The sequence below is a fragment of the Tetrahymena thermophila genome (genome assembly GCF_000189635.1).
Source record: "Tetrahymena thermophila SB210 genomic scaffold scf_8254764, whole genome shotgun sequence".
Classification (NCBI taxonomy): Eukaryota; Ciliophora; class Oligohymenophorea; order Hymenostomatida; family Tetrahymenidae; genus Tetrahymena; species Tetrahymena thermophila.
Genome location: NW_002476523.1, coordinates 122,107 through 135,478, shown reverse-complemented (window position 1 = coordinate 135,478; position 13,372 = coordinate 122,107). Strand labels below are relative to the sequence as shown.

At 22.2% G+C, this 13,372-nt stretch overlaps 2 protein-coding genes across 2 annotated transcripts; one reads left to right on the top strand and one right to left on the bottom strand. All coding sequences in view use genetic code 6, as the record gives it.

Moving 5' to 3' along the window:
* Positions 1–21: 21 nt before the first annotated feature.
* TTHERM_00633120 (transmembrane protein, putative) lies at positions 22–6,691 on the top strand (the record flags this gene model as incomplete). Its single annotated transcript, XM_001010050.2, has 9 exons — positions 22–1,136; positions 1,267–1,565; positions 1,935–2,447; positions 2,514–2,696; positions 2,821–3,042; positions 3,098–3,712; positions 3,766–4,723; positions 5,024–5,375; positions 5,428–6,691. The coding sequence occupies exons 1-9, from the start codon at positions 155–157 to the stop codon at positions 6,689–6,691; spliced, it is 5,388 nt and encodes a 1,795-aa protein (XP_001010050.2). The 5' UTR covers positions 22–154.
* A 453-nt stretch (positions 6,692–7,144) lies between these two features.
* TTHERM_00633110 (hypothetical protein) lies at positions 7,145–13,372 on the bottom strand (the record flags this gene model as incomplete). Its single annotated transcript, XM_001010049.2, has 6 exons — positions 7,145–7,305; positions 7,358–7,599; positions 7,656–9,291; positions 11,647–11,888; positions 11,946–12,677; positions 12,747–13,372. The coding sequence occupies 6 exons, from the start codon at positions 13,370–13,372 to the stop codon at positions 7,145–7,147; spliced, it is 3,639 nt and encodes a 1,212-aa protein (XP_001010049.2).

Sequence of the window (13,372 nt, the reverse complement as noted above, 5' to 3'; positions counted from 1 at the left end):
GAAAAATTAAATTTGTAATTATTCAATTAGTAGCTGAATTATAAAGAAAATAGAGGCTACAAAAGAACATAAAACATTGTGATCCAAAAAAATAACAATCTAAAGAAATTACAGAGAAGGATAAATATTATTAATTTTCTAAAGCTACAAACAAATGAAGAACTTAAAATAAGATTTAAAATAATATTACATCTAGCATTTTAGTCGTTAGCAAACAATATATTTAAGAGGATAAATTTTATCCTTGCTATTGATAATTATCAGCAATGTTTAGTCTATATCTATATAGTTGACTAGCAATCTTCTGGATTTCTTAGAGACAAATAATATAAGTTAAACATAAGATGTTTCAGCAGTAAATAATTATGCCTAAATTACTCACTATTTTAGGATTTATCCTTTGCTTAATAGCATATTCAGCAAATGCTCTGAACACCAAATTTTATATGCCTTTATAATATTTGCTACCTCATTAAACACTTATATTATAATAAATTAAGTGCTTAGATTTTTCTTATTCAAATATTAGCTAATAGACACGAATTTTGCGAAGTTTTCTGATGTCATTAATAGCTTCATTCTTAAGATTTATGTTTATATTTTTTACTTTCCCTTTAATACTGCGAGTTTTAAGATTATGTTTGATAGCAGTTTAAGCTCTGCAGAAGTGGGTCTCGCTGCATATTGTTTGATATTAACCCTTTTCATTAGCTTGATGCAGAATTTGCATGATTTTAGTTTCAGTTTTGTATTAGAAGATTATATGGCCTCAATAGACACACACTCGAAATAGCTCGAACTACTTCTAAATCTAATTTTAGTTATTCTTTTTTCTTGCACTAATAATATAAATTAAAATGTAATCGCTGCATTTCATATGATATTTGTTCTCAGTAAGATATCTCTTCAGTTATACGAATTAGTTTACTACGATAATTTGATCATTTAGACTAACTTATTATTTAAGTTTCTTCATATCTTTAATTCTATTACTTTTTGTCTTTCTTATAATCTTCCCCACATATTCAATGGCACACAATTGCTTTTTATTATGCTTACTCTAGTACCCTTTTCGTATATTCTTGCTAGATTTCTTCTTTTCCACCGAATCTCCTCACTTTCCCTAAAACAACCAGGTAAGTATTTTTGAAATACCACAACAAATAAAAGCTATTTAAGCAAAACCTTTAATTTTTCTTTCATTTTAGTTACATAATAGAAAAATTACAAGAACTTAAATTAAACATAACATTTTAAAAAAATTAGCTTACTCCAGTTTATAGTAAATAAATTTACATATCAGAACAGCCTATTTTATGGTTAAACACCTTGATATGCACGACTATTCTGATTTAAAAAGATCAGTCCTTTATGAAAGTATTTATGAGAACCACTATGATACCTGCACAAGAAATGACTGCTTTTGTGAATAAATGTAAAGAGAAAAAGGTTTCTCCTGGGAGGAACTTCAAGGATACAAATACAGAGATAAATTTATAGGTTTATATTTTACTTAAATGTACTCAGAATACCTGAATTAAGTTTAAAAATCAAGATCGTTAAAAGTATATTTCAAAAAAATATTTAAATAAACTTTAATTTGATTAATTGATTAGATATTTAGCACTTTTATGCCTAAATTTCTGATGCTCTTTTAGGAATTTTTTTAAATTGGGGTTTGAATAATTTAAATCTTAAAAGTAGTCTTAATGAGATAGAAAAAGAAGTTTACATTTTAATTTTTTAGTGTTACTTAATTTTGTGAGTAAAAAAAAATATATCAAATTAAATGAAAATTATCAAGATAATAATTCTGTAAAGTAAACAAATAAGGAAATTTATAATGTGCAATATTAATTAAATTAAAGGCTTGAATTATTGCGACTTACTTAGATTTTAATTTAAAAAAATTAATAATTTTTTTATTAAAATAGAAAAGGGAATATAATTATGTGTGCTTTAATTACCTCACATTTCTAATAGAAGTAGTTAACGTTCCCACAAGTGCGCTTGTAGAAGTGGTTTAGATAGAAAATTAGTAGAAAAAGCAATCGTCTATTAAAGACCAGATGATATTCTAATCTATTTATGATCATGGAGAAAAAATATTTTACAATTTCTTTCATAATCCAACTATATACAACCAGAAGCTATAATTGAACAAGGTCATTGAATTTGACTAGCTATTTCTATCCACACAAAAAAACTTGAAAAATTGTTTATTATTTTTGAGAGAAATGTTGTTTACTCTATGCCAAGAATATGTAGATATAATTAAATTAAATAAGTAAGTTTGCAAGATCTCAAAGCTTAAACTAGAAACCTACCTCTCAATTAAAAAAATGTATCACTACCACCCTTACAGTAAAAGATGCCAGTAACTGGCCTATATATATTCAGAAAGTTTGGACCTTTCTAAGAGAAAACCTAATCACTATTAAAAATAAGTAAACAAATTCCAAATATCCTTCGAGATTAAAATATAATAATAAAATTAATTATTAAAATAAAAGGCCATTCTCATGAGAAGAAAATTTGCTAACGGATACGGAAATTTTGATAGCAATATACAAATATTTTCCCAAGATGCTTGTGTCGTTTACATTTCATTGCTTTAACCAATAGGAATCATTAAAAATGCGAGCTTTACAACAAGATAAATATTTGGATATACACCTTCAGAATTAATAAACAAAGTAATTTCAATATTAAAATTAACTTTCTCTTACAGTTTACAAATTATTTATTATTTATTAATTTATTTATTTATTTGTTTTAATTCACATGTTAAATTGTTTATTTATTCAATTTCTTATTTAGAATTGTAATATTTTGATTCCAGATCAACTCAAATAGATCCATGATAATATTTTGAATAAATTTGTGACAAGTGGTTAATTAAATGGAATAAATGCAGGATAACTTCAAGTATTTGGTATTAAATAAAATGGTTTTGCCATTCCTTTAAATATGAGACTGAAGCTTGATTAAACTTAAGCAAATGATTTCGGAGCTAGTGCTTTTTTTACCTACTAAAATAACGTAAATTAAATTATTTTGTTTTTTTTATTTTACTTAATTATTTTGAACTTTATAGCAAAGTTCTGAATTTATTATTTTTTCAACTGGTGGAAAGCTATGTAACATGACTAGAAAAATTTACTATCAGCTTTTTTCTAAAATAATTCCTGAAAACACTCTAAAATAATCATAAAAGTTAGATTTATTTAAGGTCTTGCCTATTTTAGATGTTTATCTTTAGTAGCTTTTGAGCAAAGATTAGAATCTAAGTTTAGAACATAATTCAATTTTAATTAGTCCACAAAATGAAAAATCATATAAAATTATGACTTTTTCAAATAATTCTACTTTCAGCAGCATTAACGATTTTTTCAGCTTAGCTCAAAGACTGAATTCTCATGATTACAAATTTTACTCTATATCTTTTAGGGTAGGAAAACTTCAAACTTCCTACAAAAATTTTGCTTTAGGGTTTGTTTAAATAGAAAGATTGTAGCTAATGAGACACAAATCAGATATTAAAGAACATTTGAGGAGTCTCAGTAAAGAAATTGAAAAAATTAGATAATATTTTGAAGTAGAATAAGATTTTTAAAACCAAAATAGTACAAACATTAATGAATTAATGTAGTAGCAGCCTCCAAAAATGCTGAATTCTTTAGATTTTCTAATCCATAAATCGCAAAACAATGTAAAATTAAATTAAAAATATTCTTTGAAAATAATTATTTTAATATTTCGTAGGATATTAAAACCAAGGTAAAGCATTAAAAATAAAGCTAAATTTAAAGACACAGCTTTGTATCACATAAATCAATATTTAACAACAAAGAAAATTAATAAAATAATGAAAATAATGGTAGTGATGAAAATCACAACGACGCAATTAATGTAACTAAACTTACTGAGTCTAACCAAAATGAAATTACTATGGCTTAGTATTAAAATACTAACAGAAAGCTAATAAATAACCTTCAAGAAAAATTACATATCAATGTAGATATTAAATCTGATTAATCTTTTGATTAAAATCTAAATGCGATCAGTACTCCAATAATGTCAACTAAGCATTAGCATAACTTTCCTCTTTTTGAAACCAAAGGCTTGATGTCAAATGAAGCAATTTTTGAAGCTTAAGAATAAGAAGAAATACAAATAGGTCACTCGGATTTATTCGAATATATTTTCAACTCTAAGAGTGATTAGGGAGATTCGATACAAGATAGCTAATAAATATAAGAATTAAATGAAATATAAAACTCCAAAGAATAAAAAAATATATTATCAAATTAAATAATTCCTAATCATATTGAACATATTTTTATAAATAATGTAAAAAATAATCGCATTAAACAAGACTAGCAAACACTTTCAAATACTCCTTAAGAGTAAAATAGTGAGTTTTGGAAATCATAATAGCATACTAATAAATAAAGTAAAACTATGATTGGAACAAAAAAAGAGTCTAACCATTAATTCAATCAAGCAAGTTCTGTTTCAAGTGGCATGAGCGAATATCATACACTTAAATCTATACTTTTAACAGCAGTGTCGAGAAATCACTAAAGCAAAACTATGAAACTTCTTTATCTGACAGGATTTTTCAAAATAAGTGTTCTAATCATATTCGTTAGTGTATTATATATTTTATAATACAATGAATTCTAACACACAAAAGTTCTTAATTCTAATCTAGTAAAAGGTAATTAAAATTCATTTTTTAAGTTCATCTCTAAATTTCTAAATTTTTTAGTTTAAAAATATTTAAAAATAGGTTTTCTGTTTTATTTAATAAAAATATTTTGAAAATTTTGTATACTTTTATAAGAAAATTTAATTGAACTACATTTTTTATTTTTTAAATCATCATAAAAATAAATATCTTAAATTATAAAATTTATTTACTCTCCCTAAAAAAAACAAACAAATAAATAAATTAAAAAAGAGCTTTAATTATTTTAATATTTTTTAATTAATTTGAACATTATTTAAAATACAAAAGGATATGAAATTATGAATTCTTTTATTTCTATTATTGCCCATACAGAATATATTAAAATGTACAATAATTAAATTATTGAAAATAAACTTACTGCTTAGGAATATTTAGTCGTGAAAGATCAACCTTTAGTACTTTAATAATAATTTAAAAATTCAGTGGTTGATTTTGAAAATTAAGACTAAAATACTCTATATGGTAAATATCTAAGAACTGAATATCAATCTATAATAGTTTTTAATTAGAGAAATATTTCATCAACTCTTGTATTAAAAAAAATTTACAGTTTAGTCGCTATGGCTCAAAATCTGTACATGTACTCCTAGAAAATGACAGAAGTTTTTCTTCGCTATATGTAAACAATATTTTTAAACACCAAAAAATAATATTTAAAAAATTATTATTAGACATTACAATTAAAAAGACATCTTACACACATTTTAAGATATAGCTGACTTATAGGTGGAGGAAATGAATGATCAAATAAATACGATGAACTAATTTTTAATTACTTAAATAGTGCTTTTGGAGATTTTTACATTTTTAATGGCTTTTCAGGTCATTCCAATTTATTATTACATACAATACAAAAAAGAATAAATTTTGAAGCTGTTTTGCACTTTTTAGCCTAACTTACTCAAAGAAAGAATTAGCTAGTGCGAATATTTTATAAATTAAGATATACTTCAAGGACATGCAAGTTAGGTAGTAGTTAATAAAGAAAATAATTAAATGAAAAAGAGAACAACTTCTTCCACAAATGACCTTTAAAAGATGAATATTGCATTGATATTTTTAGCATCTTTGCTATTTGGCTTTTTTTCACTCTATCCTATCACTAATTTTGTTATCACAGATAATTTTATCAGCAAGTTTTAGTATAGCTCTAATGAGTTAGGTCAAATTTACTCATTTAGAGGTAAAGCTCCCATTATTTTAGCATTTAATTTCTTAAGATAAACAGCTACTTACGAACAGCGTCCTTAAAATCTTTTAAATGGACTTGATCAATAGCTGGATGATACCTATTCATACATATAAACTACTACAAATAAAATCATTACTTTACTCAAAGATGAATCAAATTAAAACAATATTTATGATAAGGCACTTCATTAAGAAATTGTCGAAACAACTATGAATGATAACATCTGTCAGCCTCTTTAAAAATATTCTTCAACTTATATAGACGAGCAAAATTAAATTGATTTATCAGATTGCTCTACAATTTTAAATGGTATTTGGAACAATGGATACCTGTTAGGTTTACAATCAATGATTAGCATTTTATTAGATTTTAAGCAAATGTACTAAGTTTCGTAAACAACAGAAAATTTTATATCTTCTTTGGCTAGTCTTTATAAGAAAGATAATGGGGCTTAGTTTATTAAAATGTATCAATACATTAGATTAGTCCCTTTGATGATTGGGAACTTTATAATATCTGAAGCTAATCGATACTACGATTAGTATACTAATTATCTGCTTGGAATATTTATTTTTGTATTAATATTGGCTTCAATTACTTTTCTAATCCTGTGGAATAAATATTACAATTACTTAGCTAATCATATCTACGAAACAAGATAAATCTATGGTTTGTTTTCTTATGAATTCATTCATGAAAATCCTTTCATTTCCAACTATGTAAAAAAAGAATATTCTTTATGAGTTTATATGTAAATATTATATAAATAATATATATTAAAATAATTAACTATAACTAATTTATCTATATATCTTAATGTAAACATTTAATAAAATATAATTAATTTATTTTATAAAAATTGTTAATATTTTAATAAAAAATTTATGCCTAAATAAAAACCATCCTTAAATACAAATCACTCTTAAACATGAGTACAGACGGTACCTTTCTTATTTTACTAAAAAACTCAAATCTTAAGCTCATTTAACTTATAAGTGAAACTGAAATAAATAAATAAATAAATAAATAAATAAATAAATAAATAAATAAATAAATAATGATTTGAAAATATATAAAAATTGCTTATGCAAATTTATAAAAAGAAGAATTTGAATTTTTATTTATCAAAAATACAAAAGAATTGATAGATAGATAGCAAATTTTATAAATTATTATTATTCTAATTATTTTCCTTCTCAGTCTAGATAACTTTTGCATATAGAAGATAAAATTCTTTTATCAATTTCATCTAAATTTTCTGAATTAGAGCATCTTTCTATAAAATTTTGCATAAACTTGGTTTACAATTCATCTGACATTAAAATTGCAAGAGATTACTCAAAATGATTATTTAAACCTTTTTTATTAAAATAAAGTTAAATTAGTTTATTTAGATAAATCTTAATTACCTTCTTCTGTTTGATGATTACTGATATTTTAAGTCAGATTTTAAAAATCAACAGAACACCCAATTAAATTGATAGAGGCTATCTGTTCTTATGTCAAAAGTATTGCTATAGCCTTTTTTAAGAATATTAAATCTTTATATAATGAATATATATCCAAATCTTTCTCAATTTGCTCTTAAATCATATTTTTATAAATTAAAGGAAGGCCTTTTGATTTTAAGTATTTATCTTATTAACAAATCCTTTTTAAAAATATTATTATTTTTATTAAAATTTGTAAAAAAATTAAGTTACTTACTTAAAAGAATGAATTATTTTTTCAAGTTTTTTTGAGTTCTCTTCTTATTAATTATTGCAATTCTCTTTTTAATTATCATGAGTTTTATTATTTAATTTTTTCTAATTTTAAGTAAATTATTCTTTTGTTGTTTAAGTCAAAACGCATATATTTTTTATTTAAGCTTAAGATTTTTGTTACGATAAATTATCATCGATTTACTTTTTTGATTTATCAATATTTTTATCTTATTAAGTATCTTAAAGGAGTATTTTTATTGTTTCGTTTCTTATCGCTTATATTTACCTTTAAGAAAATATTGAATGCTAGTTTTAGAAATGTGTTTTTGTAATAAACTAATTTTCATCAGTTTTGATATCTTAAAAACTTATTATAAACGTGTCATGTTCATTTTTACATTAAGTTTAAACATTTGCTTTATGTAAAATTTCAGTTTAGTCAGTTGTATTTTTAACTATCTTAGGTCCAAAAACTCCATCTGTTCGCTCTTTAAATTAATTCTAATAAATTGATTAATTTTCATAATTTTCTAGATTAATCTCTTGACTGTCTGCTTAGTCATTGATTATATTTTAGTTCTATAAAAATTAATTAGTATCAATTTTCGAAGGTTTTTACTCTTTAATTTAGTTTGCCAATATTAAATTTTGTTAAACTCTAACTTCTTACTAGCCACTTTTACCTTAAATTAAACTATTTTATTTACTTATTTTAATATAATTTAATATTTTTGGCATGTTTAAATTATTGCGTTTAAGCATTTATAAATATGTTTCTTGGTAAATATCTTTTAAAACAATCATAAAAAAATGTTTTTCCATAGATTTTAAAGAAACATATTTCATAAGTAAGCCAACAACCATTAATAGGCTAAACAAACCATTTACTTCAGCTATAATTTGAGGCAGAGTCGGATATTAAATAGATATTTTTTATATTTTTTAATCTATTTACAATGTTATAAAGCAATATAGAGCCTAATCTAGATCGTCAGAAAAGAACTATCTATTAACATTTTGATTATCAATGTTATAGTTAATAGGAGATTAATGAACCTCTTCAGATTGAATAAATATACCATCCTTTACTATTGTTAATTAATTTTATATATTTATGAAAGGTGTTTTAATTTAATCAGAAGAAGTTATAAATGAAAAAGTTTCAAACTATTATTCCATTCTTTTTTATGATGTATTATATTAAGAAATTGGTAGTTTTAAAAAAACAATTCCTTTATTCATTAAAGCATTTATTTCATCTTAAGAAGGACAATCAGATGAAGTAGAAGCATTGCAACCTTTTATAATTATTAAGACTTAATTTAATTTATAGTTATTTTTCTTGTCATATAATTCTTATTTTTATTATAAGACACTTTGATATTCATTATCTTCAATTATAATATCACCTAAGCATGAATATCCAATTAAATTAGGATCTGAACAATTATTTGTACTAATCTAGAACTATTAGGTTATTGTACCATTTTAAAATTAAGCTAATAACTCAATTTAACTATATTAAAATTGGTATTCTTATGCACCTCTAAAACTCATTCTGAATGCAAAGACATTAGAAAAAAAATCTACTGATTCAACTGAGTTGTTTATTATGGTTTAAGACCTAAAAATAGGTTCTATTTAATTATTAACAAACTGTTAAAATAAATAAATGAAATATAAAAGTGTGATAATAAAAATAGAAATTGAAGTTAATGAGCCACTGATTGTTCCCTTTCCACTTTTAGAACCTCTAACATTAAAATTAAATTAGCTAGAAAATAAATCTAATTTTGTTAATAACATATTCAATCAGTATCTATCTATATATATATATATATATATATATGTGTATATATCTTTATTTTTATTCTTAATGATAATTAATTTTACTTTTTTTTATAGTTTTTACAAAAATTATCTAATTTAATCAAATAAATTTATTATACTTAATTATTTTAAGGAAAGGGATTAGTAAAAATTAATACAAATATATTGTAAGCTTATAGATTTAGATATTATTCAGTAAATCTTCAAATCTTGATTTTTACCATTAAAAAAATTTTATAGCAAGTTTCTAATTTTACAGAATTTAATTACAGCATTTCTTTCTTTCTTTTTAGTAATATACATTTTATAAATTCAAATAAAATTAAGAAGGATGATGCATTAATTGATAAAGCAAGAGAAAATCTTATTAAAAGCTCAATTCTGTTTTAAAAAAAATACAAATTATGCTATAAATTTCTTACATAACAAATAAATAATTTTCTTCCTTTATTATATAGATAATAGATAGCTTTTTTAAATAAAATATTTTAGCAATTTCGTTCATACTCTCTCTCTGAATTTGCGCGCATGTCTTTTTATAAATATAAAATATATATCTATTACATACAGCTCTTTAGACAAATTAATCTTAAAAGATTTTTCTAGTTAGATGACAATTATTCTATAGTTCTATTTAAAGATGAGTAAAATCAAATAAAATTTATTAGATTAAATAAAATAAGGAGTTAATTAATTAATTACCTTCTTATTTCTAGCTTTTAGTATTTTATTTTTGTTAGAAATAATAAATAAATTTGCTGAACAAACACCCAATCAATTAGAAGGAACAAAATTAATCATTCATGTGTTAGAAGGATCATGTTATTTAAGAATATCAAATAAATCTTTATCGACTTAAATATATTTAAATCTTTTTCTATTTACTCTTTAATTTTTTTATTAGTTAAAGAAAAATCTTTTGATTTTAAGGACTCATCTTCCATGAAAATCCTTTTTTAAATGAATCAGGTTTAGATAAGTAATCATTAAAATAAATAAAAATATTTTTTATAATGTCTTTTAGTTTTTTAAATTTTAATTTAGTTAGATATGGTCTTTTTTTTCTATTAATAGCATGCTTGATATACTTAATTAAATTAAGTTGCTTTCAGCTTGTTTGTTTAGGTTATAGGTAAAATTAAAATGAATTTATTTAAATGTTATTTTTATTATGTAAAGTTTCTATATTGCTAAATATATTAAAAAATATTTTAGTTGACTCTTTGGTTAGATAGTTAGTTACCTCTTAATTTAAATAATAGGTTTATAATGAAAAAAATTGTCAATATTTATGTGCCTTTTAATAAAATTAATTGTTAACTTACTACTTTAAGATCCTCTAAAGTCAAAATTTAAATTAATTTTATATCTAAAATTATAAAAGCAATTTTAGTTATTCAATGATTATATTATAATAATTGTCTTTTTATTGTTGTTGTTTTTATTTTTAATTCATATAAATAAACATATAAATTTTTAAAGATGTTTTACTGAAGAGAAATTACTAAAAGGTTAAAATAAAATTAATTTGTGAGTTTATATCTCATTCATTTTAAGAAAAAATAGCTAATGATTAAAATTTACTGAAAATTTGCACACTTAAAATTGTTTTATTTGTGTTTTTTATTTATCATAAATACTTACTATAGTTATTATTTTTTTAGTGCATTCCATTTTTATTTTTAACCTTAATATACTAATTAAATAAAATTATTTTTATTAATTTAAAAATTTTTTTTAAACTGTTAGATATATAAACAATTTAGAGTAAAATTTGTAAAAATTAAGAATAAAATTGATTTTATTATTTAAAAAATAAAATTTGTTACATTGATATAAAAATAAAAAAATAAAATGATTAAAGACTTCATGCTATTATTTGATTCAATAAAAATAGCTTTTGCATATCGATGATAAAATTCTACTATCTATTTCATTAAGATTTTCAGAGCTAGAACATTTTTATATAAAATTTTGAATATATATTTATTAGAGTTCTTCTGATAATAAGATTGCATATTATTTTTCAAAATGATTACTACTTTCAAATTCTTTTTTATTAATTAATTAAATAAAATCAAATAATGAAAAAAATTAACAAAAAATAAATGATTGAATATATTTATGATAAATAAATAATGGCTGATTAATTGATTGATTACCTTCTAAAATTTAGCTGCCAGTTTTTTTCTTAGTTAATTCAAATAAATTAGTTGAACACCCTATCAGATGAAGAGAAGCTAATTATTCATGTGTTAGAAGAATCGTTATTGCTTTTTTTAAAAATATTATGTCTTTATAGAATTAATATATGTCTAAATCTTTTTCAACTAGCTCTTAAATATTATTTTTGTCTCTCAAAGAAAAACCTTTTGATTCTAATTGTTCTTTCTTGTTAAACATCCTTTATTTAAAATATATATTTTAAATTAGAAATATTTTTTTTTTAAGTTTAAATTACTTAAAACCAAAAAGGATTCTTTCCAATATTTTCTATTATTTTTCTTTTTTTGGGCAACATTGCTTTTTTTATGAATCTTAAGCACTTTTTTATGCTTTATAATCATTTTAAGTAGATCTGAGATTTGTTGACTATGTCTGAATTAAGGTGTTACTAATTTACTTTAACTTGTTTTTAGGTGTTTGTTTAGGTGAGGATTTATTTTTCTATTTTAGTTAGTTATAGAAATTAGCTGCTGGTTAAATATCTTTGAAGAGTATTTTAATTGAATCGGTGTTAATTACTTAGATTTGCTTTTGAGAATATATTGAATTTTATTTTTAAAGATTAATTTTTTCCTTTATGCATTAATTTTCATCTGTCTTTATATCCTAAAAGCTTATCATAAACATATCAAGCTCGTTTTTAGTTTCTTAATTTTATTAAGATTATCTTTTTACTTGACACAAATTCCCATTTTATGAGATTCCATTTTAATTTTTGACAATTTTTGGTCCAAAAACACCATTTTAAGTTTCTTTAAATTGGTTCTAGTAGATTGATTAATTCTCATAATTTTCTAAATTTATTTCTTAGCTCTCTTCTTAGTCATTTGAGTTTTTTAAATTCTATTTTATCTAAAATTATTTTTAGAAATTTTCTTTTATTTAGTTATCTTCGAAATACTTTGCTTAGGATATAGATTATTTTTAATCTCTTTAATACTTTCCACTTTAATTTTGAGTAATACAGCTTTTTTTAATTAATTTTAAATTATTTTAAGGTAAATGCTAGCAAATTTTGTTATATTTTAATAGTTACAAGTATGTTTCCTAGAACATATTCTGTAAAGCAATCATAAAGAAGTACTAATTAATAGATTTAAATGAAATGTATCTCAATATAATACCAACAACCATTAAAAGATTGAAAACGCTATTAACTTATGCTAAAATGGAAGGTAAAGTTGGATATTAAATATTTATCTTTTGATATTTTTAATCTATTTCTAATTCCAAGTTAAAATAAGGAGCATACTTATTATTTTCTACCAGATATGTCCTATTTATATTTGAATTATCAACTCTATAGCTCACAGGAGACTAATAAACATGCTAGGATTGAATAAACATTCCATCTTTTACAAAGACATATTATTTTTACATCCCGATTGTTGGCTAGTTAACTAAATTAGAGGAAGTGTAAAAAGTAAAAGTTTGATATGACCACTCCATATCTTTAGATTATATGTTAAACTGAGATATTGGCAATTTTATTGAAATTACTCCACTATTCATGATTTAATCCAATTCGTCTTGTAAATAACAATCTGACTAAAAATTTGGAAAGCAATTACCCACATTAAAAATAATGGTGTTTAACTTGTAATTGTAATCCTTGTTGTATAATTCTAATTTTTACTCTTCTTCGATTTCACCATCAAACAT